This window comes from Acanthochromis polyacanthus, chromosome 7, assembly GCF_021347895.1.
Source record: "Acanthochromis polyacanthus isolate Apoly-LR-REF ecotype Palm Island chromosome 7, KAUST_Apoly_ChrSc, whole genome shotgun sequence".
NCBI lineage: Eukaryota > Metazoa > Chordata > Actinopteri > Pomacentridae > Acanthochromis > Acanthochromis polyacanthus.
The window spans coordinates 27,390,266-27,416,128 of NC_067119.1; the positions used below are offsets into that span (position 1 = coordinate 27,390,266).

Sequence of the window (25,863 nt, forward strand, 5' to 3'; positions counted from 1 at the left end):
GACCCCGAGTTGCTGCCCGTCAAGATGCCTGTCTGTAATTACGCCTGAAGTAGCTCTACATATTCACCAGATGGCGCATTGTGTCAAAGAGGAGACGCTCCTAAGAGGACCATGCTCATCAGGTATGACTATAATTTGTGGCTATTGTAAATTAGCGCGACAGCATATATGAAAAAATTCAATAACGTCAAGTGTGAACAGATTGCATAATATATTATTATTAGATATGAAATTATTTACGCAATAATGAAATTATAGTGCATATTATTTGGTCATATTTGTGCCAGAATTGACATTTGTGATGGTGTATGTATTTATCAGTTTAACAGAGGAGCTGAAGACGCGGTGAAGCTGCTTCCTCTCATCACTGACCTGCTCCACTGACTGGACGGCACGCGCCCTTGAGTCGCGCGCTACTGGTGGGCTGTGCGCCGTCACGAGCTGAAGGTGTCATGAAACGAAGAAAACTGAGTTGCGGAGGAGAACAGCTCTGTTTATAAGAGCGCGTATGGGAACATATAGGAGAACCCGGATTAATAGCTCACTCGACTGAAAATGGCCAGAAACACATCTCTTTATTTTCGAATTGTCGAGGGCAGGAACCTCCCGGCCAAAGACGTGTAAGTAAAACCTGAGTAGCGTGACTCTGTGCTCAATAAGTCTTGTTTATTGGAATAAACACTGCATTTTTAAATAGCTACTTATCAAGTTAGCTAAGAAAAAAAATCCAGCCTACGTTTGAAATGTCAATGTCTGCTAAGCTGTCTGCTGTAAATTAATTGAAGGAATTAGAGGTGAGATAGTCAGGTCTATCTACTCAACTCAACCTGAGCATAATTAAAGACAAGGGAGAATTAAATTAAGCCTCCCTCCAGGCAAATCCACCATGCTATGTCTCAGTCTGTTTTATTTTCTTCTTGTCTTATTAAGATCCGGAACCAGCGATCCATACTGCATAGTGAAAGTTGACAATGAAGTTGTGGCCAGGTGAGTTCCTTTTGATTAAATTAAATCTGCACAATACGCAAAGGGAAAGTGTTTTATTTAGAGCCACAGTGCTCAGATGTGTCACAGTTTGTATATATTTTCAGTAAGGTTAGTTTTCAGGCTGTGCTCCCGCCACTCTGCACATGTAAACCAGAGTGGAGTGTGTGTGATCAGTGTGTTGGTGCCCACAGCGTGGCCCCTCCATCACAGAGAACCTGATACTGGTCTGGCCTTTAAAACACCCGCAGGTAACCATGGAGAGGGTGCATCAATTATTTCAGGGAGCACCCGGTGTGAGCAAGGAGAATGCTGGGAGCGGAGTACACCGGTTCAGAGGGGCTTTCAGTCTGAGTGCAAAAGTACAGAGGCTCCAAGTTTTTTAATAAAGGAAGGTTATTTTAGAGAGCAGCTGAAATGAACAGTGTAGTGTTTGGACTGCAACAGAGATTTCTTTTTTAAAAAAATGCTCATTGTGGACTTCAATAAAAATGTGGGATGAATTCAGAGGCTATTGTTCCATCTGGCGTGGTGAGGGAAAGTAGCACAATGATTCACTGCAGACACTCACACTAATTATCTTGTACTTGTTGTGTTACTGGCCAACTGACTCCTCGAGTGTGATGTTCCTGGGAAATAATGGCTACAGTACTCTCTTAAAAGCCAAAGGGTTATTAAAATGATGCAGGACCAGGGGCATTCTTTGAGTTCTTTGTTTTGATTCTGTGATTTATTGTTAGTGTTGATTCCAAGACATTACAAAAAATAACATCTATAAACCTGTTTTTCTATAAAAACCTTTTTTGAATGAGATGTTTTCAAAGTATGATGGTCGTACTAGAACTTGCAAAAAATGCAAAATTTGAAAAATAATGGCTTAAATCAGAAATTACTGGTATATAGTAGAGTGCAATCCATAATTTTTTCCGAATAAAATGACTAAAATGAAGTGATGCCTGTTTATAGAGCCCTGTGTCAGAAGGTGCATTTATCACTGTGGTGAACGGTTCCACCAGAGACAGGTTTTGTTTTCTCAGATTGTTTATTTCAATAGTTGTTACTGACGTCTACAAGTAAGACTTTTCGGTAGGCTATGGCAAAAAACTGTAACATCTCAATGATTACGACTAATCAATTAGTTATCAACTTTTTTGAAAACCGATTCCATGATCTGAGCGTTTCTTAATAAAAGCCAGTTTGCTTTAATTACTCCTCTGTGACAGTAAACAAAATCTGTTGTGCTTTGTTAAGAAAATAATCAACATTATATGTACATGTAAATCATCTAGAAAAAAGTTTTTAAAAAAAAGAAAAAAGAAAGATAATTTGATGTAGCAGGCAATTTTTCTTCTTTCCCGTGCTGTTAACCTCGTGATCCCTCAGAAAAGTCTCCAAACCTAGGATTTTGTGTATATTGCATGAAAAACATGTGATCTGTGCCCCCATCAGGTACATTTGCAAACTGGTAAGTGAGAACTTTTCCTGCTGCAGCATTTACAATGATTTCTAACCCTTTTTTTGTTTTGTTTGACCCCTATGATTATTGTGTTTTTGTCCTTGAGTGTTTAGAAACTAACAAATAAAATTTATTATTGTTATTATTATTTGTCCTTGCCTTTACTGGTTTCTGTTGTCACATCTTTTCTTGTTATATGTTCCTGTGTAAGGTTCTATTAGCAAGCATGCTAAATGTGTCTTTTTCAGGACGGCCACAGTGTGGAAGAACCTTAATCCTTTCTGGGGTGAAGAGTACACGTTGCACCTCCCAATGGGGTTCCATTCGCTCTCGTTCCATGTCATGGACGAGGACACGATTGGGTAACACTTTAATCCACAGTAAAATGACTCCATATTCAGCCATTACTCTTAAGTGACACAGATCAACAGCAAATTTATAGACTTCACTGTTTGCTTTGCTTGATTCATGAATTGATATATTTGGGTTAAAGCCTCATGTGCATGTTTTGGGAAGAAAATACCTCCAAGCTTTGAATAAACAAACATCCTCAGGCAGATGGTCGCCCAGATTGAGTGATTAAAGGTTGTTTTTTCCCCCCTTCTCTCCTGACCACCATTACTCTAATCATTCAGCTCAACAACTTCGATCATATTTTTAATAGCTCATATGTGGTCATCTCTTTTTTTATCCTTTGCAGACACGATGATGTTATTGGAAAGATTACACTGAGCAAAGACGCCATCGGATCTCAGGCTAAAGGTATGACTGAGCAAATCAACATTTGTTTATAACTGGATGACCTGCATGGCCGGAGCTCAGAGGTTAAACATACACGGGTTTCCATGAGGGAGTCAAAAATTTAGAGTGATTGAGGAGATGTGGCTTTTTAAGGTCTGGGAATGTTTCTTAGTGGTCTTTCACACATTTAATTTGATTCGCCCACGTTTGTGAATCACTTTTTTAAGGGTCAACAAATAATTAATGATTTTTTTCCATGATGGGACCCCTGAACTTTGTCTTTCTGTGGGATTTATCATCATAAACCAGCCTTTTGTGCAGGAGCCCGTAGTGCTGTAAAATGAAGAGCAACAACCAAAGCGCTTCAAACAGCCTTGAACCATTTCATGACTGTTTGTCTTACAGAAGCTTTCATGTTCAAGAAATCAGTCACAGTGTTTACCTCAGCATTAACTGTAACACTTTCTATACTGCCGTGGTCAGACACGTCATTTAAAATATGACACGTCTTGATGGTGTGGTAGCTTTAATAAATTGCTGGAGGTGTTTATCAGGATATATTTGCTGTATACTGATGCTTCTCTTTTGAAAGCTACCTGGCATGGCCTTCGCTCCTGTGATTCATTGCTTCATGGCGGCACTGAGTCAGTGGCTCCCTCACAGGATTTTTCTCACAGTCTGGCCTTGACATTGAACCTTTTCTCATGTTTGATATTTGTGACAAACGAAAATGGATTGTAGACCGTATCAGACTAAGGACTCTGCATGCTTTTACCTGGAATTGTACTCGTGAGAACTATAGGTGTTCTTGCACAAAAAAGTCGCCCTTTATATTAATTGTCTATTTACTCATATACATAATAATGATCAATTAATTCACTGATCGAGTAAAGCAGAAAATGTCATAAGGAAATGTGACATATCCAACATATTTCCCTAAGATGAAGTATTTAAATTGCTTGTTTTTCTGACAGACAAATCCAGACCTCAAAGACTACATTTCCTTGCAAATGATCACAACTGAGAAGCTGGATGTAGGGAATAAGGCATTTATAAACATGGCATTGTTGCAGATTAGCAAGTGTCCTAGTATCACTGTCATCTTAAAATTTAGAACATTATTTTGACATTAGTGCTGAAATTATTTGATAGATAGATAGATAGATAGATAGATAGATAGATAGATAGATAGATAGATACTTTTTAATCCCAAGGGAAATTCAAGTGTTCAGCAGCTTGCATATAACAGCAGAAAGACAAGTCAGGCAGTTCAGTAACATTAACATTAAATTTTAGTGCTCCCTCCCCAGCAAATTACAGCATAAAAAAGAATGCTGGACACGACAGACTTATTAACTCATTTCATCGGTTAAGTTTAAAAATATATGATTTAAAGTAGGGATCATCAGTGATATCAGCATCATCGTTATCATCAGTATCAGCCGTTGCTGGCAACCAAAACCGTCACTATTAGGTACATAAGTTTACAATTTTTGTATTTAAATGCATTGTATTAAATGTTTTGACCTACCAGCAGACATCAGGAGAACAGCAGGTATATTAACATGTTAATTCCTCTACAGGAGATGCCTAATGTTCTCTGCAATTAGGTAAAAAAATATGTGCATATATTGGATAACAAATTGGAAATATTGACACTGGCCAAACTCCAGTATCATACTTCCCCAGTTTGAATCCCAAGTTGTCATGCCTGTTATCGTCTCTTTGTGTTTAAAGCATGAGAGAATAATGTCTTTCTGCGTGGTGTGGTCAGGGTTGGATAGTTGGTTGAACCTGACTAGGGTCGACCCTGATGAAGAAGTCCAAGGAGAGATCCATCTGAGTCTGGCGCTGCTGAAAGATGCAGAAAAATTCAGCCTACGTTGTCGAGTCATTGAAGCCAGGTAAAATGAAATCCTGTTACTTCAGAGAGAATGTGTGCTCACTTCGAGATAGCAACAATGGCTGAGCAATAGATGAGAAAAGCGGGTGTAAATGTAGGACAGCTGTCATCTTATATGGGGTTGCGTTTCTGTAGCTGAGCTCCTCGTAGTAAGGCAGACCCTTCTCTATTTCTGAGCTGAAATCTTGTCACCATCACCCCGCAGTCCTCCACGCTCCCCTCTGGCTCATCCTGCCACTATCACACCACTCATTTCCCCATCTGTGTGTCCCAGGCTACAATCTCTCCTCCTCAGCGAGGGCACTAATGAGCACGTCAATCAGGGCTTGACACTGTGTTATTCAAACGCTCTCAGATGAATGTGAATTTAGTTTGAAAGAATAAGGTCAAGAGGGAAGCAGTGGTTTGGCTTTCGTTCCTTGCTGTACCACCCTAACTAATTTAATTTGCAAAACAGGTAATGCGTGTTTGTTAAGCATTTTCATGTATTGATCACTTCTCTTGTCTTTTGCTCTGGTAACACCCACAGAGACTTGGCTCCAAGAGACATTTCTGGAACCTCTGATCCCTTTGCAAGAGTTCTTTTCAACAACCACAGTGCAGAGACCTCGGTGAGCACCGTGTGTGTGCATATAAACTATATTTTGGTTGCACTGGAGCCAGAAGCACATGCTATTTCATTGGAATCTATGGCTGATTATGTGATTGTCTGTCAGTTTACTTCATATGATTGTACACAGAAGAGAGCCAAGGTGTTAAGAAGTGCATCAAAGAGGATGTGGTTGAAAGATTTTGTTACACTTATTAATGCTTGGTTTTAGATCATCAAGAAGACCCGTTTCCCTCACTGGGGAGAGACCCTGGAGCTGGAGTTGGATCCAGAGGAGCTGAGCGAGGACAATGCTGTTACTGTGGAGGTGTGGGACTGGGATATGGTGGGCAAGAATGACTTTCTGGGAAAGGTGAGAGTTTTCCATTTTTATTACATTTGATGTTATGATCACTTACAAAAATATGTTCCATCGATGAGTACAGTATTTCCCAGATAAAATAAAAAGTAATAAGTTTTTGTTCTTGTCTGAAATTGCATCCTTGTTTGTTCTTTCTTTCCATAGGTGGAAATCCCTTTTGCTTGTTTGCACAAGACACCTCTGTTAGAGGGCTGGTTTCGTTTGCTACCCTTGGGAAACAATGAGGTCGACACTGGGTGAGGATTAGGAGTGTGCTTGTTTATACAATGTAGCAAGTTTGTGTGTTTGTATACCTAGGAAACATTTTTTTGAAAACTCAAAGTGAAGCAGTAATCAGGGTGTCTTTTTAAAAATGCAAACAAGGAAAGTATTTACTCTCCTCCAAGCTATCTTTGTTGCATTTAAATGAACATTCGCAGGTGTATAACCAGGTCTCTAACAGCATCTGTTCCTTGGGATAATTTTAGAACAAAGAGGGCTGAGTGAACTGCAAAAGCAGAGCGTCAAAGAAGATTGAATTTCACAAGTTCTGTAGGGAATGATTCACAGTTTTAATGTTTTTTTTATAGACGGATGAGTAAAAGTTTGACACCAATTGTCACAACAGTAAAAAAAAAAGAGAATAAATGTCACTGCCAGGGATATTTTGTGACCGCAGAGGCTTTAGGAAAGTAATTTTCCTGACTCTCGTGTCTACAAAATGTAATTTCCTCTGACAGAATAATATACCACTGCTTAAAAACATACTGTCAGTTTTGTTAGTTATCTTCAATGAGCACAAGAGGTGCATTTCTTCGTATAATACTACTGAAGTTTCGAAAGAAAATTAAAAAAATAAAATCTGCAAATCTGCAAGTATCTCATCAGTCCACAAAATGACTGTGATTGTCACAGACATTTTCTTTTTTCATCGTTTAGCTTATATTTTTTTAAGAAGATCTACTTCAGTATAAGATAAAGGCATGTAGAAAAGTTCTGTGTTCTGACATCTTCCTTTGTTTCCAGCGGTAAACTGGGAGCGCTGCGTCTGAAGGTGCGCTTGGTGGAGGATCGGATCTTGCCGTCGATGTACTATCAGCCCCTCATTGACCTTCTAGTTGAGTCGGTAATCTCCCCTGCAGAGGTCAGCATCACTGCTCCTCCTCAACACTGGCTCATTTGTTCACGACCATCGTGTCAAGAGACTGCTGCATACATTAGCTTCACCTCTCTGTAGTGTTTTCTTTTCACCTATTCCACATTTACGATCACTCCACCTGATTCATTTGTCCTACGCTGGATTTCCGATGACACTCGCGTTCTTAGCCCTGTGACCTGAGTCCTCCTCTCACCAGGTGGAGGATAGCAGTGCTCTGACCATGCTGGAGGACGTGACCACAGTCGAGAGCAGGCAGGATGTGGCGATGACTCTGGTGAAGATTTACCTGGGACAAGGCCTGGTGGTGCCCTTCCTGGATTACCTTAATACCCGGGAGGTCAACCACACTAGTAAGATTAAAGGAAAAACAGGTTTCAAATATTAATATTAGTGCGTCTGAACCAATGTGAAGTGAAGGAAACTAGGATTTGCAGAGAATTTATTTTATTTACGTATAGGTTGTAGTTCAGATAGCCGACTCGTAATTTAATGTGTCAGAAGAGATTAAATCAGGGGTGTCAAACATGCGGTCTGCAGGCCAAAACTGGCCCGCCAGACGGTCCAATCCGGACCGTGGGACGGCTTTGTAAAGTGCAAAAATTGCAGAGAAGACATGAAGTGCAAAGTGTAAATTTGTAAAACTATAAATTTACAATAATGTCCAGAGCATGACAAGTTGTTTTGACCATAAAGTAAAATACTAGATTTTTTATTGTTCTTTTGTCATTTTGTGTCTCATTTTTTGAAGTATTTTGTCTTGTTTTTGTTGTTTTTTGTCTTTTTTTTCTGACTTTTGTCATTTGTCTCATGTTTTTGTAGTTTTGTGTTTCCTTTTTGTCTCACTTGTGTTTTTTCTCATAATTTTGTCATTTTGCATTTAGCTTTATTCATTTTTTTTTTTTGCTTTGTGTCTCATTTTTGTAATATTTTGTCTGATTTTTGTTGTTTTTTGTCTTTTTTTGGTCTGACTTTTGTTTTGATCTTAAAGTAAAATACTATATCATTTATTTCCAGATACCTGTGATTAAATGTTGTGTTCCTTTGTAGATGCTCTGTGATCTGTTAGTTGTAATGTGTAAATGATAAACTAAGGCATAACATTGCTGAAATTGAATTTATTTTTCTGAAGAAATTTCACGTTGTTCATGATGTTTTGTAAAAAGATAATTCCTTAAATATGAACATTTTCAAAATGTACTTTTCTGCACTACAACAAAGGAAAAGTTTGAAGTTGACGTTATTTATAGGGTATTATGCTGTTATTTTACTGGTCTGGCCCACTTGTAATCAAATTGGGCTGAACTAAGATGAGTTTGACACCCCTGTATTAAATTACCAGTCTGCTTTTTGAGGCTGCACTGTATTCTGGTCAGACAGTGATTCCTGCTGAGTTAAGTGCTAAACATTTAACATGTAACAACAGTGATTGCACAATACACATTGTGCGTAAGATCTAAATTTGTCTCTATTAGTCAGTATTTGGATTAGTCAGGGTTTGGAACATGCCAGTTTGCTGTTATTGCTCCGCTCCCCTGGGACCCTCTGAGGGTTGCTGCTGTTTAACTCTGAATTGACATTAAGGTCTCTGAGCGCTGCCGTTATGGTCTGCATGTGGGCAGTAAAAGCCTACTGGCGCTATATTTACCACCCCAATGCCAATTATTTACTCACCCAGCAATCTTTTTGTGGCTTCTCTGTGGTCTGGATTAGTCATGTTTTTGCCTCCGCACCATATTCCCATGATAATTCACACTGTGCTGTGCTCTGGTCTTTGGCTTCTGTTGGTGTAGTTTGAGATAATAAGCATCGCGCCTAAGTTTCCATAGCAACTCCACATGATCCAGACACTAACTGCTTGATCAGGAGTAGATGCCGTGAGCAGTCAGACATTAAAGTTGAGAACAGGAGGCGAGGCTAAGAAATGTACTGTACAGCCACTGGGCGACGATGAAAACCCAACCGAATGGCTTACCCGGCAACTCAGACCTGTCATCATCCATATTTTAGTATCAAAATTCTGAAGGATTTATTTGACATCGCAGCAAGATCAGTCTGCCCTCAGTTGTGACACTGAGCTATTTGTTTCTGCAGCTGATCGATTCTTGGCTCATAAACAAGTGTCAGACTGAATGGAAAGAATGCATAACCAAGGAATGTATACAAGAGCCACAAGAAAAGCCTGAACTGAAGGCAAGAACAGATGAAGGCTCCATCAACTGTATCGATAGCTTCCACTCTAATGAAGTATGTTTTCAGTCTTAAAGGGTTTTCGTCGAGCATAATTATGCGCCTAATGAGGGTCTCTGAGAGTTCATTACATTTATTGGTGGTTAATGCAGCGGTGGGATATTTTTCCCTGTTTCTGCTGTCAGATATACATCAACCAAAGTGTTTTTTAGGTGCAACAGTAGAGAGATGACAGCAAATGAGCCATGAGTTGTTGCAATTTATGGTGAGCTTCTTAACCCTTGTTTTTAAATTCATTTGGTTTAAAATTATCTGGAGAAAGCTTGCTAAGCACAGTGAAATCGATTTAAGCTTGCCTCGGAGGGCCTTTTAGTTTTACATAGTTATATTACAGTAAATAATGCTGTCTGATTTTCTTTAAATTTAGCACAAACCTGGATTGGATGATGAACTGATGCGCTTTTGGTTGTCAAAGGTCACTGTGACCTGTGACACAGGTTTTGGTCATATAATGTGTACGTGATGGCATTTTATATCCAAAAAGTCAAAGATCACTTCTGGGCAGATGTAGATGTAATCTGCAACGTGAGTGGTTGGCTTAAGCATGCAATTAAAAGACAAATACATTTTAAGTTCCCTCTGATGAAGAGAAACTTGGTTGACTGCTGAGCAGAGAGACATGTGATAGGACAGCGACAGATGTACGAAAACATCCACATTCCTTGTAGTTCTTTAAATTTGTCATATTCGTGTGTTCCTTGATTCTGAGTAGCTGTTGAGCTCTTCAAGTGTTACAGTTTAGTATAATGAAATAACACTTTTTTTTCTGTTTTGCTCTTACAGCTGATCCAAACACTTTATTTCGCTCCAACTCACTCGCCTCCAAAGCCATGGAACAGTTCATGAAGGTGCGCTGACATGTCTGTTGTTTTCTTTTTCCACGAGTTGTATGTGATTGATTTTCTGTCTCTGCGTTGAAACATAAGTTCTCTGATAATTATTCCAACCTTTAGGTCAATCTTTCCTATTTTCTTTCCAAACATCCCTATCTCTATTAAATGTACACTGAGTTAGTCACATGTATTATGACCCCCTACTGCATTATACTGTACCTTATTTGCTCTCTTAACAATGCAGATGCACACATTTCTAAATCAACCCCTGTAGCATAGATGTAAACGGGATGTCTTCACCATATGGTCATGTTCTGCTGTCAGGCTGTTGGCATGCTGTATCTGCACGAGGTACTGAAACCCATCATCAATCGCATCTTTGATGAGAAGAAGTACATTGAGTTGGACCCATGCAAGATTGACTTGAACCGCACAAGGTAAAACAGATCCTCAATGCCATCATCGTGTCCTAGCCTAAAAATAGTCCAGGTCTGTTTCACAGGTGCTCGTCCTAAGCTCTGAAAGATAAGTGGGGATTTTGTGTCATAGAGTTATGTGTTCAGTTAACGATTTATGTGTTACAATGGTCAAATACAAAGCTGTCGCAAGAGACTGCCCACTTTCTTTCCACTTCACCCCTGAGAGAAAGACATCGATGTGAGAAAAAGAAAAAAAAGGAATCTAAAGGGGGGGGGGGGGGGGGGGCTGTTGCTTGGCAACTGCCATGAGCCCCCTGAGATGTCTATCTCTGACATGGAGGGAGATCCAGGATCTAACATCCTCTACGTTTTTAGTAGATCTGGTTCTGATCATGTTGTTTGTTTTCTACACTCCCTGTCTATATATCTTTCAGGAAATTTTCAATAAAGCACTGATTGTTTTTTCATCTGTCCAGTCTCTGAAATAGCAGGCTCTTACATGTAGTGACAAAATCAGGCACAGGGAGGTGACCAGTCATGTTGTACAAGTGATTATAAATACAGAGTAGAGAGAAGTATATTTGATTAGTTAGCAGGATCCAGTGTGTCTTTAAATAATTCAGCCAAATCCATGAACAATACAGCTGGTACATGGATTGTGTTTACTCAGTAGAACTCTGGGGTTCAGTCGCTGACACATATCTTTCTTTGTCTCCGAAGACGAATTTCATTTAAGGGTGCAGTGTCAGAGGCAGAGGTGCGGGACAGCAGTGTGGAGATGCTGCAGAGCTATTTAACCAGCATCATTGAATCAATCGTGGGCTCGGTCGATCAGTGTCCTCCTGTCATGAGAGTGGCCTTCAAACAGCTGCACAAGAGAGTAGAGGAGCAATTTACTGAGCCTGAGAATGAGGTCAGTCTGCAGCAAAACACAGAGGAAAAAAAACACAGCAATGTATTTGCAGGTTTTGTGGTTTAACTACAGCTATTATCCTGAGCGGTGACTGTCCTTCATTCATCGACTTTCCTGTCAAACTGACCTTGATGTTCACAGGATGTAAAGTACCTGGCCATCAGTGGATTCTTCTTCCTGCGTTTCTTTGCTCCTGCAATCCTCACGCCTAAACTGTTCCAGCTGAGAGACCAGCATGCTGACACACGTACAAGCAGAACGCTGTTACTACTGGCCAAGGTATGATTCAACAAACAGACGTGCACATACACATTGCTATGAATAATTGATCCGCGTCCAGACATCACATTTAAGAGCAGAAAAAACAAACAGTCAGGAAGTGGATGCATTGGATGTGAAGCTGCATGCTGCCTGCCAGATGCAAAGAATTTCATGTTCCAGGTTCCAGGTGTAAAACTCGTGAATATCAGGCAAGAATACAGCATGAAGTGTCTGTAATGTGTGTGCAGGCAGCAGTGCTTTTGAATGCAGTGAAGGCCAATAACAGCACGTACAGCACAGAGCAGCTCTTTGCTTTTTCACCTTGTTAAGCAATTATGTAATGCTGTTAAATAAGCAACATCCCTGCTGCTTTTTCTAATATACTTTAAAAAAAAAAATCACATCACAGCTGAGAAATAAGATATATTATGACAAGTCAGGATCGCATACAGCACATTTTCAAGTGGATTGTTTTACCAGCTTCAGTGAGTATGCAGCAGATCTTAGTGCCATTGTTTGTCACACAGCTTCAAACACTATTATGCCTTGTTTCAACTGGAAATAGATCAAATTACAGAAGGAAGATTCTACTGAAAATTGTTTCCTTGAGAATGACAGAAAACACAGCTGGCAGGTTATAACCCCGAGCAAGTCACGCTTTTAATTGGATTGAGCCAGAAGAGTCACTAAGGGTCACTCAGATTACCACCTTGGATATCATTAAAACAAGGTTCTCATGAGAACATACTAGAAGGAGAGTAAAACCTCGTTGCTCCCTCACATGTGGCTTTTGTGGTTGCTGTCCGTGGTGCTGAAGTGCTGTTGCCATGGGCCTTCTACAGAGACAGGGAACGGGCTATTTTTACCTCCGTGTGTGCCGCGACCAGACTGCGGTTCAAAGCCGAGCATCAGAGAGGGATGTAGAGAGGGACTTCCTCCTCTCCCTAGGCCAGGTGTGGGCTGGACAAAGGGCCTCACAGCATGCTTGACCTCAGGGACCCTTTTGATCTTCGACTTTGAGATATGCAGTCACTCGCTGAGTTCTATCAGCTGCTGGAGATTTTATGTGTTGAAGATATGAGCACAGAGCAGACTGAGTGTCTTTACGGTCACCAGGCACTACAAAGTGTCGGCAACTTGGGGCTCCAGCTGGGTCACGGAAAGGAGCAGTGGATGGCGCCCCTTCACCCCATCATCCTGCGCAGTGTGGCCTCTGTCAAGGACTTCCTGGACAAGTTAATCGACATAGATCATGATGTTGGTAAGGCCAATAACGCCAAACACACCGCTGAACTTGTAACCAATAGCAAAGTCCAGAGGTCATGCATCAGCCACAGGCCAGCTGCCAGCTGATGTCGGGATTAAGAGAAACAGTACTGTAGCCCTGTAGTGAAATATTCATAACTAGCTAGAAGTCTAGAAAAGAGATGACATGGTTAATGAGCTGGCGGGGAGCTGGAGTGAGAAGCTGCAGGCGTTTGTACACGCCACACTGGTTACCCAATGTGTCTTGGCGGCTTTCTCACTGTCATGTGTCATGTGGCTGTTGTTGTGAGACATCTTCCCCCTCTGACATATCATGTTTCAGCCTCCTCCTTCCCATCACACCCACTCATTTCTCTTGAAGGACACTTTGACATTTAATGCTCTTCAGGTGGGTTTGTTGGACAGAAGTGGACTCTTGTTATTCCTCTTTGAAGCTGTCTAAAGCAGTGATGGTAGGACACTGAAGAGCACTGATAATAAACACATGCGCAGCACTTAAACAATAGAATGTATGCTGTTTGTTTATTAACACAGCACCACCTTGTGTCTGTCTGGATGAACATGCCTCTACATATATGCACGCAAATTCACTTACATTTGTCTTCCCCTTCTTGCTGCAGTGTCTGAAGTGCCTCAGAGGGCTGTATTCATGCCTTCAGTCACAGTCAAAGAGGGTTACCTCAACAAACACAAAGCAGAGGGACCCCAACTTCTGTCCCGCTTTGCCTTCAAGAAACGCTACTTCTGGCTGACAAGTGAGACGCTCTCTTATGCCAAGACTCCTGATTGGCAGGTTGGTACTGAAAAAGCGGCCTGGAGTTTCAAATCCACCAGTACACAGCACATGTGTATATACTATCTACTACCAGCCACTGTGTTGTGTTTTATTTTTGTATTTTTGCTATCTAGCGTTCTTGTATGACATCTGGGATCAATACTAATAATTATCTGCTGGATAAATGATGATCTGTTCTCTTTGTTTACCACCAGCCACAAACAGATGAGTAAAGTCTGAATCAAAGTCATGTGAAAGTGAATCATCCATTATTCGAAGGTGATATGCCTTATTATGATAAATTAGTCCCAGTGTGTGCCCTTTGAAGGACATTCATCACACAAAGAGGAAACATTTTAGTCATCCCCAGCTTGCTTTAATGCATCTGTGTTGATCCCCCTGTGAAATCATCATTAGTGTTGTTACCATGTGGTGCCTTGCCTCATGATGATGATCTCCTCTCACTTACTAACCGAGGGAGACGGAGAGGGCAGCAGCACCTTACCCAATTAAAAGCTCTTCCTCTTTTTGAGCCAGTCTCTGCTTTGTGTGACTGGAATAAAGGCGAGGGTTAATTGAAGGCGGTGGATATTCATGCTAACATTGCAAATCAGATTGCAGACAATGTCCTGGCCCCTTTCCTCCATGCTGGAGCACTCCAGTCTCAGTGAGGCGAGCTCCTGTTGGAAGTGGCTGATTTACACTTTAAAGTAGCCTGTGCTGCCACAGTGATCTCATCTTCACTTCTTTCTTGTCTCACGCTGTTCCTTGTTGCTTAATGCGTGCAAGATATTTCAGTATCAGAAAACGCTTCATTAATTTGCTCTGTGATCAAATGTCACCTTTATTTCACTTAAACTTTAGAGTGAAACAGCCTGAGGCAAAAGCATCATGCATCATGACCAGCTTGTACTTACTTGTGTTAATTGGTGTTGTGGTTTGTGGTTGAATTGTTGCAGGTGCGCTCTTCAATCCCTATTCAGTGTGTGTGTGCTGTGGAGAGGGTGGATGAAAATGCCTTTCAGCAGCAGAATGTAATGCAGGTCATCACCCAGGACAACGATGGACAGCTGCACACCATGTACATCCAGTGCAAGGCACGTTGGTACCAGCCAGTGTATAAGTTATTAATTTTATTTGATTTCTTAATTTGTTGGCAGTCTTCTTAGATTAGCATTTATACCAAATAGAGCACTAATGACAATGTGTTTTCTTTTAAAAGGAAAAGAATGGTATATCTTTTGATTAGAAAGTCATTTTTCCGTTTGTGTTCTGATGGCTGAAATCATAGTTCCTGTTATTTTTGGTCTTAATAGAATGTGAATGAACTAAACCAGTGGCTGTCTGCGATCAGGAAAGTCAGCATCGACAATGAGCGCATGCTGCCCTCTTTCCACCCGGGGGCTCATCGCAGTGGCAAGTGGACCTGCTGCCTGCAGGCAGACCGTGCTGGTAATCCTGCTGTTATTGCTTCTAATACTGTGAAAGCTTCTCTTAGGACTCAGGATGCTGCCTGACTGTCACACCTATTTTTTATTGTGCTGTTTATAAGCACATATGGAAAATGTAGCTCGGATTTACAATGACACCCCCAGGCACTGGAAGGATTGTGGGGAATTAACAGCTTCCCAGGGAATAAGCAGTATTGTCTAACAACATGCATGTTTACTTTTTTGTTTTGTTTTGACTTCCCTCCAGGTCGACTAACTTATAGCTAAGTGAATACATTTCATGTGATTCATATTTCATGACTAAATGCTCAGTTTGTGGCTGCCATGTTTTTGTTGCTTCAATGGAGAATGTGCTCTGAGTATCATAATGCGATTTTCTCTGACCAATTACATTTAGTCGCTGTCAGAAAGCCACATGTGATTACATTTCTTGTGTGGGTTTTCACACTCCTGATCGTAATTTTATTCGTCGCCGGTGCTTTTATAATTCAAATTCCCTGAAGTCCCATAAAACGGGGAGTAAAATGCAGTGTGAGAGTTTAGGGTTTAATTGCCATTAGCCTTGTTTACGCTGAACAGCATACAAGCCTGTAGCACTATGAATGACTGCAGGATTCGTACTTGTGTGAGCCTCATAAGTAGAGCAATACTGTCTAATCAAAGGCTGATTCTCAGTTACAGGCTGCAGTAGAACCCACTCAGCTGTGACTCTGGGTGACTGGAGCGACCCGCTGGATCCTGATGTAGAGACTCAGACGATATACAAGCAGCTTCTCCAGGGCAGAGATAAACTCAGGTAAGTGTCTGTCAGCATCCTCCGCCTCGATGCAGTTAATCTACCAGACACTAGAGGTCTATGTTGCAGCACAGGAATGCACCGCTTTGCTGCTGCTGCTTCTTGACAATACAATGAATCAAATATTTATCTGTCTGTCACTGGATGAAACGACAAAGCAGAGAAGAAGCAGTGATCATTTGATATGATTCTGACTGATGCTGCAGGAAAAAATATGTGGAGGTGCCAGATGTTGATCAGACATCGAGCAATAAGGAAAAGAAGATCAACTCTGACATTCATCCAGGTGAGACTAAACTGTAACTTCCTCACTTCTGATAGAAATATTTTTTCTGTGTTATGTTATGTTCTCACCATAATTATCTACAGTATTCTGATAGTGTTCAGACAAATGCTCCATTTTAGAACGACACGGTGTATGTGGGTGTAACATTTACATGATGTTCATATTGATAAAGAGCAAACCGCATCAACAATCTGTACATTTCCGTCTGGTAGATGGCGCCGAATGCAACGCTCAGCTGACGAAGCCAGGTCAAAGTGTTGCTGCTCGACTGCTGGCGGTGATAGAGGACCTGGAGCAGGCTCACACCACCTTCCAGCGCCGAGAGAAAGAGGACGCCACCAGTGTCATTCTGAAGCCCTAGACTACACACGGACTGGGATCCATTAATGCCCAGAGGGTGGGGGGTTGTGGGGTGGGTCGGGGCGTCCTGTACCAACATCATCAGCTATTCCACTCTCCTGATTGCCAGGAGGAAAATGTGGCTGCACAGTACAACCTCTTCCAGCCTTTTACTACTTTCCCCCGCTGGCTGTAAAGAGCGGAGGGAATTCTGCCACTTGTAATCTTTTTGTATTCTCTGAGTGCCACCGTCAACAGTGCCGGGGAGAGATTATGAAACTTGACGATAAAGGGGCGCAAGGGACTTTGAAGCATGATCTGACTTTGATATTTTTTTTGTAGATAACAAGCAATCTGTTGCATGGCCTGCATCCACTTGTTGTGAAATGTGAAAAGGAGCTTTTATATTTTGAGATATATATATATATATATATATATATAAAGGACCTCAGTCACACATTTTTATGCAAAGAGCTTGTTGTAGTGTAATCTACAGTACCTGAAGGTGAGGTGTTTTGATACTGCTGTTATCAACGTTTTGTATTTTTTCTTTGAGGCAATTTATCACCATGGCAGCAATGTAGCAGTGACATTAACATTCCAAGTTTCTCCACCGTGAGATTATGAAATGGTGGTGCACATGCCACAGTATAACACTGCCTTTTAAAGTGAGCAAAATGAATATTATGTTATATGTTGCTTTGGTCCCTTTATACAAAACAATGTGCTTTTGTTTGGTGCTATGGCCAGCCAACTTAAATGTTTGGTTCTGATGTAAATTGCATATTTAAAATGTCCTGTTGTAGCCATTCCTGAAGTCATATAGGTAATATTTACCTGTTATTTGTATAATGTTCATATGTACAGAGAGTCAATCTTCAATATAGTTGAGACAGCAGAAGTAACAAAATATATGAAATACTCCCATTTGACTTTTCTTGATAATTTGGTGCCACTAGATTTGGCTCACAAGTGTCAGGGTGGGTTTAAGATGCCAAATTTGCTTTTAAAAATGTTATTTAAAGCTTTGAAATCAGTCAGTTTTCTTTAGTTATCCATTAGACACACAAACAAGCTGAAAAATGTTCCCCGTTGAGCAAGTGTTGTTCAGTATCTGTCCCTTAAACAGAGAAGGGCAGTGATTGTAATGAAATCAGATCTGTAATCTCTGAGATAACCTCAGCAGGTCGCTCTGCCTCTGGAGCTGTTTAGATCTTATTCTGGTTCAACTGTGTGGAATAAACTACAGCACACATGCCAATAATTTAACAATGAACACGCTACTTTGATCCAGTTATTATACACTACCGTTCAAAAGTTTGGGGTCATCCAGACAATTTCATGTTTTCCATGAAAACTCACACTTCTATTCATGTGCTAACATAACTGCACAAGGGTTTTCTAATAATCAGTTAGCCTTTCAACACCATTAGCTAACACAATGTAGCATTAGAACACAGGAGTGATGGTTGCTGGAAATGTTCCTCTGTACCCCTGTGGAGATATTCCATTAAAAATCAGCCGTTTCCAGCTAGAATAGTCATTTACCACATTAACAATATCTAGACTGTAGTTCTGATTAATTTAATGTTATCTTCATTGAAAAAAAACTGCTTTTCTTTCAAAAATAAGGACATTTCTAAGTGACCCCATACTTTTGAACAGTAGTCTGTTTTGATATTTGCAGCTTTTCAAAATTCATTGATTTGCCACTTGAGTCTTTTCAGAGTGAACATCACTGACTTGTGAACTTCATGTTCTCTAAATGAGGACTCATGTTGTGAAAAGAACAAAAAAACACACTGCCTGTACCTTATTTTGCAAATTCACCATAATGGTTTGTTCCAAGTGGATTGTTACTGTGAACACAGCTGTATTATTCAATAAACTTTTAATTCAGCTCTCAAGTCTAGCGTGAAATTCGTTTCTAGAAAAATTAATCTGAATTAGCAAGAAATATATTAAGAGCCTTTTCTCATTCTTGTTAACTTGGGTTGAATTAAGTGCAAAAATGATTACTGCTAAATATCTAACTTACTGTATTGTATGCATCCAGCTCTATTGAAGTAGAAGGTCTGACTCGGCATTCGTTCATTAAATTACAGGAAACATCCCATCATGTCTGATAGATGCCAGAGCAGGCTCACAGTGTCATGGTTACCACGCCGCCCCTTCATTCAAATGAATAATTTAATCAAACCGCCATAACCAGAGACTTCATGATCCAACAAGAGTCAGAATCTAATGTTAAATTACGCCACACAAACAAAGTGTGCAGCCATTCTACCTCCAGGCCTTATTTAAATGCTAATGAGAGCAGACCTACCTGCAATGATGCAGCACTCTCCCCGCCAGCACTCTCATTAGGCCTGAGAGGTGAGCGATGACAGGAGGCAGGGCGGTGGGGTTTAAGCACCAGAACCAGGAGGGGGACTGACCTCCGAGCTGCTGGGTCAGTGCTGGAGGGGAGCCTGATCTCCTCAGGCCTTCGACACATCCCAAGGCCTGCTTTAATATGCGTCAACCAGCAGCACCAACACACAGCAGCCAAAGACAGAAAATGGCCATAAAGCAAATTTACTGCCAGAGAGAACAGTGTCTGCTGCACTCCACAGCTCCAGCAAAGCTCATTTATATCCATATAACGAGAGCACAGAGCTGCACAGGGAGGAGGAAACGGTGGAGCTGAATGAAGGTGGACATGCCACCGACTGGGGGAGAAAAAAAACAAAAAAAAACGAGGAAGAGCCAAGGTGACAAAAGGTCAAACAAACTACCCCGATCGAGGGCACATTTATTTTTCCACAAGAAACACACAAACATGCAACAAGGTCATCACAATTCAATAAAGACCGATAGTTTAAGAAGCCCTTTATAGTTTAATCAATGTCTCTCTATATCTCGCTTTTAGTTTGTTTCAATTTCTCCTCGTGTGAACCATTTTAAATAGCAATGCGCAGACGCTGCTGAAGAGAAATCAAACCGCAAAAGTCATGATTCCAAGATGTCAATTAAAATGGGCACTTAAATGCAAAACATTCAGATGTTTTACATGTCGTCAAAAGAGTGAGGAGGGCAGCCAAACGCCATCACGTCCCCATCTGTGTAAATCAAAGCCGATAGAGGAGAAATAAAAGAAAATAGACCGCTCTAACTAACTGGAGTAAGTTGCAAAACCACAGTGCTAAATCACCAGAAAACCAGGGTGACGCTTTTAAAGAAGCCAATGATGTTTTCGTACATTAAAAAAAAAAAAAAGAAAAGAAAAAGCTATGCATTGTCAATAAACTCGCTCACAGTTTGGTTAACATGCACCTCTAGGAGAACATCACTGTATCTTTAAAGGACATGAACCTAAGCTTTGTCTACTAGACGCCCACTTCAGCGACACACTCACACACACCCACACAGACAGACGGATACAAACACACAGTATATCCACACAAAATGTTAAGGTATCATTTAGAGACAGAAGTACAGTTTGCAGTAGACACTACGAGAGGGTACAACTGTAAATACTTCATATGTCAGGACAAAGCCATTTAATCCCTTATCCTGCTTCTACTCAAATGGATAGTATGGAATGAATCTTAATAAGAGTAATACAATAAATGTTATGTTATAGTTCTTTTTTTTAGAGACAATCATTCAAAAAAGACATCAAAAATATATGTTTTCTAATACATAGCATGTGAACGTTCTCCGATTGCAACCCCTTTCTGTTTAGAATCCTGGAGGTAGGCACCCCATGAAGAAAACATCCATTGTCATTTAAACCAAGAATCCACCTTCTTGCTACACAGTAAATCATGTATTGGATCTTAAAAATAGTAGATTGCATAAAAACCATCTCTCTCTTCTTGAATTCGCACAAACACCAAAGCCCGTTTTAGCCGTCGTTCCCATAGACGTCTGTACACACCTGAAAAGTCTAAAGGGCCTGCATCGTTCACACCGCGAGACCGACACACGGAAAGGAAACGTTGAAGAAGCAAACATTTGGATTTCTCTAGTTCATGAAACTTCATTCAACATGGAAAAAGAATCCCTGATAGATCGGAAGCATTCTCTCTTGCTGTCCCATTTTTATAAAGGGTGTCAAAAAGGTGTGAAGGGGAGAACTTGAAATGGAGCAGGGCGAAAAGAATTTACCACCTGGGTCAAAATCAAACTTCAAATGACTTGAAGCAGTTTGTTTTAGCTTCTGTAGGGAACAGCCTAAAAACACAGAACAGCAGTTTAAACGAAATACAACCTTATTAGCGGCTTGAAGTATTTCAGTAAATGCTTAACTGTGGAACAACTAATGTTTACAGTGCGTGTTTTTTGGTTGCAGTGGAAGCAGGGAATGCCACATTTAGTCAACTCATAAACAGATTAGCATTTCTTTAGCATTCAGTTTTGGTTCACCTGTTGAATTCCTACTCCAATATTAATTCACTTTTTGATCTGTTTTTGCTGTTTGCACATTCCTGGAGGAAATATTTGGCTTTTTAGCTGCTAAATGCATCGAGCTACTCGTTAAATTATAACCTAATTTTGTACACTGTGGGATTTTAGCTGTGTGTGGACAAAAATGTCACAATGAAGGCATGCGCGCTTCCAGCTAAGATGTTTTTCTCATGTAGCAATCATGCTACACACTCAAACCAAGCCTCAGGCCTTTTTTTCTTTCTTCTTTATCCATAATAGCAGTGACTGTGCATTCTCCTCCAGCTGCAAATATGTCAACTTAAACAGAAAGCACATAAATTACATGAATTTCCCCAATACAACTTTCAAATGGATGCATAGATTGAATCATATGGTTGATAAAATATCAATATTAACATACGTTTGGCGAAAGTTCAGTCAGATATATGGTAGTTTCCTGTGTTTTTGCATCATAAACACCTAAAGTTAAACAAAAACAGTTAATATACTTTTAAAATAAAGTGGAAATATATGAATATATGCATATATCCATGGATATTTATGATTTTTCCACTGGGTGATAGAGGTTGGCATCAGAATGTGTTGTCATGTATGCTGGTGAGCTACACCTCCTAGCTGTGGCTGCATGTATTCTGTGTAGAAACAGATGAAAGACTGAAGCTGCTGCTCTGTGATTTTAGCATCTTGGGTTTTCCATGTTCTGCTAATGCACTTTTCTCTCTTCACCTTCTGTCTGAACACAGTGTGAGAGGGAACCCAAACAGTGAAGTTAAAAGCTGGACGACTAAGCAGGGGAGCTGCAGGTTCAGGTGATGTTTCTCATTGCTTCCACTTTCTCATTTGATACACAATTATTTTAAAAATGCTGAATAGAATTGCATTTTAAGCATCTTTAAAGTGAAACATTCATGATGAAATGAACAGTAATCGAAGCTAATGTTGGACAAAATATCCTTTGTGATTATAAAATATCAATATGAACTGCACTAATCATCCGGTGGTGGAGTTCGCAGAAAAAAATGACAGACAGGTAAATATAAATCTAAAAAATAAAATCGTCACAGTTCTAATTTTGGGAGAAACACCTCTTACCAGCTTGTGAACGTGTCTCTGCTTGGCTGCCATTTTGCAGAGGGATTCAAGCCAGCTGAAATACTACAAAACACCAGTTGTTTGTGCTGTTTTGGGATGAAATGAATGCTTACGCCAAGAAATTGCATAATAATTACAGTATCTTAGTATTCCAAATGCGTTGATTTGATATCACGGTAAGGACACACTAAGTTAAGCTGTGTGTAACTCAGGAAAACCCAGCTGATACACTGAATGTATAATTTCTGAAAATAATGTATATCTTAGTGGAAATATTTACTTATGTAAAATATATATTCATATTTATACATATACAGAATATGTGTATATAATAATTTACCTGAAATGCAATTGCAACTGAATTGTGAGGCGTGTCAGAAATGTGCTTAATTTTTTACATGTATCTTTAAGTAATTTACATATAAATTTCCAAACCAACACACACAAAGTCTATTTACAGCCAAAACAATAAAAAAATATACTTGGAAATAAATTGAGCTGGGTATGGTTACATAGATCTTTAAGAAATTCATATGAAAATTTCCAAACAAACGTACACGAAGCCAATCTATAGCAAAAGCAAAGACCGATACACTTAGAAATAAATTAAGGCGGGTATGTTTGCTTAATTATTACATTAAGTAAATATTATGATCTACAGAGGATAATGTATTTTTGGAACAACTCACAATTGTCATCTACCGATGCATCATTCATCATCACATATCACTGAAAAATATTGTTTTTGAAACCAAGCAGCTGGAAATCAGCGGAAAAATTTAAGTGGTCTGTGATTATTCTAGCCGTCAATATACCTGATAGACATGTGCAACATGGTTATCTGTATGAATGTAGCATGTGTGTGCATATATCTGTGGTGCTTTGATGTCAGAAAGTGATTTTAAGAAGGAAAACATTTCTTTAGGGTCCTTAAATCAGCATCCTTTGTCCTGTTTACTGATTAACTGAAGCAAATCCCACCAATTTCTTGTTCCAGTGAGCTAAAACAAACTCTTAAGATGATTTGCTGTTTGATATTTAACCCAGGCTGTTTTCACCTTCAGACTCAACAAAAATGCCTGACTGCATCCATTCCCATTTTCTGGACAAGTAGAAAAAAGAGAAATTGCCCATTTGGGGGGAAACAGCCATCTTCATGCTGCTAAAGCTTCCCCACCAATAATAAAGACACATTTACTGTATTTATTGGTGTCCCACAGGGGATCAACTACACAGATTCTACATTAAGGTAACAACAGCAGCATACGCTAAGACTACTTGTAATATAAGACGTCCATAACAAGTCATACATGTTTCAGTCCCTGACATACTGACAAATTTTGCCAGATTTTATGTATTCATGTTAATATGTGCCTGTGTATAGATATGTGGGACAGTCTTTATATTTTCTACATAGAAGAGTATAAAAATAAATTAAACTTACACCATTGACTCAAATTGAGCTTGAATTTAAAGGTATATCACATCTGCAAATGTATATTATATATATATTTTTAAAGCATTGCAAGCCATTTTATAAACATCAACATAAAAAAAGACAGGTTTTCTTTGCAATATAAGACATTTTCCTAAAAATTAAATGACTGATTGAACAAAAATGTTGCCTCAAAGTGCTATGGAAGACTATGATTCACCCCCAAATTAAGCCCACAGCTGGGTGCCCACATGATAAACTTTCCACCGACACCCCCGCTCATTAAAATTGATCAGATATACTTATGGAGAATTATGCAGCACTGGGCTATCTTTAATCTCTGGGTAAAGAAACATCACAGGATCTCCAGCAAGGACCTTCAAATAGTCTTTAGCTCGCAGGCATGAAATCAAGGTGGGAAAGAGGAGGGGAAAAAAGCCTCAACCAGCAACATACTAGACCAGCATTTGCATGGTTTCTAGAATGATGCACTCTGCAGCTGAAGAGGAGGAGGCGGTGAGTGAGGCCGAAGCCATACATCAGGATCAACCTAATGACTAAGAGAGAGCTCACGCAGGGAATGAGATGTTTCACCACTCGCTGTACAAGCAGATGAACCCAGCAGAGTGAATAACAGCAAACAGGCTCACGAGAGACTTGTAGATCTCGGGGCGAGCAGGAGCGCTGGCCAAGATGGATCTCCAGTGGGAAAACCGTTGAGGTTTGAAAGAGGAACACCCATCTGTGTGTTCAGCTTTTCTCCTCAAGGACTCAAAGCCGGCATAATAACGCCTCCTTGCATGCAATCGCGGCGCTCACCCCTCACGTATGGTCAGCATGATGGATCGTGCCAACGCCTGGGTTCGCTCCAACCGGGAGAATAATAATGCAGGCTTTATATTCACAGAGGTCAGCGTCATCAGTGTGTCAACAAAACAAACGAGTTTAACCTTGGAGCGTAGGCGCAAATCCCACTTCACAACCTCAGCCTTTCAAGTTACAACACCTCACAACAAGCAGTAAACTGACTGGTCAGACGCTTGTTTCATCCATTTCATGTCTCCTCTCACGGACAGTCTACAAGGTTAACCGTACAACATACATTTATTACCAAACATCAATATTTCACAGCCTGTAGCTCTCTGGAATCTACGTCATGCACTACAGAACACACAGAATAACTGATCTGTCGTACCACAAGTGGAAAAAGTCAGAGATGCCCAGTGCAACCTTTAAATGACATCATCAGAGCCAAGATCCTCTCCTTCAAATCACAAAGCCAGGTTTCACAACAGGTCAATAATTATAAATAATAGTAAAAGGGGGAGCAAGTAATCAATTTTCAATCAATTGAGAAGCTGAAATTCTCTTAAATGTATCTCAACAACATCAAGCAACAGCTGATCCGCTGACAGCTCACCCTTCTGCAGGTATTTGCTCGACATTCATTACGCAGCGTTAGTCGGGACCATGCATTCTGGAGATCAGCATTTACAAATATGCCTGTGTTTATTTCTGGCCCCTTGTCGGTTTACTGCAAGTACAGCCGAACGGTTTCAGTTGAACCAAAAACAGGTTTAATACCATTTAACCGCACCTATCACCATCAACTTTCATCACGTGCCATGGACGCACCATGCACAAGGCATGAATAAAGAGACAGCAGGGGGGAATTCTAGGTTATACAAACCATAACATCGATTAGAACCATTAGTTTTGCTTCCATTGCTCTCGTGCCACCACTTCTGTAGGATATTTTTGTTTGTGGGGAGTAAAGAATTGTCGACTGCGTGTTGGCCCCTCATGCAGTGTCCCTGTTCTCTAGAGATGGCGGGCTTTGAGTTCCTGTGCACCAGCTCAGCTGGCCGTCAGTCCTTCAGGTTGTCCTCGCCGACCCCCTGGGCCGACAGCTCTGTCAGGACATTGTCCAAGTAGTTGGGGTCGGGGTAGCCGTGACCGGTCAGGTTGGAGCCAAATTCTGTCTTGTGGTGAATCTCGTTCCACACCACAGTGTCTGACTCGCCTGTGGTGCTGGACGTGCCGATGGTGAAGATGAGGCGTCTGTCCCAGGCCATGATCAGTAGCTTCAGAACCTGGAGACACACAAACAAAAAGAAGGGTTT

The 25,863-nt window shown here is 40.5% G+C and overlaps 2 protein-coding genes across 4 annotated transcripts in view; one reads left to right on the plus strand and one right to left on the minus strand.

Moving 5' to 3' along the window:
* Positions 1-19: 19 nt before the first annotated feature.
* On the plus strand, positions 20-18,679 carry LOC110958935 (rasGAP-activating-like protein 1). 2 transcript variants are annotated; one of them, XM_022205658.2, is made up of 22 exons: positions 20-122; positions 322-620; positions 931-987; positions 2,689-2,802; positions 3,141-3,202; positions 4,956-5,085; positions 5,614-5,695; positions 5,906-6,046; positions 6,200-6,291; positions 7,061-7,178; positions 7,390-7,543; positions 10,224-10,288; positions 10,598-10,710; positions 11,413-11,605; positions 11,747-11,884; positions 12,983-13,127; positions 13,753-13,925; positions 14,867-15,004; positions 15,224-15,359; positions 16,034-16,154; positions 16,361-16,440; positions 16,653-18,679. In XM_022205658.2, the coding sequence occupies exons 2-22, from the start codon at positions 556-558 to the stop codon at positions 16,799-16,801; spliced, it is 2,466 nt and encodes an 821-aa protein (XP_022061350.1). In that variant the 5' UTR covers positions 20-122; positions 322-555; the 3' UTR covers positions 16,802-18,679. The 2 variants fall into 2 exon arrangements, with proteins under 2 accessions (XP_022061350.1, XP_022061351.1); XM_022205659.2 differs by having other exon boundaries at positions 7,061-7,160.
* Positions 18,680-19,543: 864 nt separating this feature from the next.
* dtx1 (deltex 1, E3 ubiquitin ligase) overlaps positions 19,544-25,863 on the minus strand; it is a 59,865-nt gene continuing 53,545 nt past the window's right edge. For both annotated transcript variants that reach the window (XM_051951113.1, XM_022205657.2), the window contains exon 10: positions 19,544-25,833. In XM_051951113.1, coding sequence (XP_051807073.1) covers positions 25,609-25,833 — 225 coding nt within the window. In that variant the 3' untranslated portion in view covers positions 19,544-25,608. The remainder of the gene's footprint in view (positions 25,834-25,863) is intronic.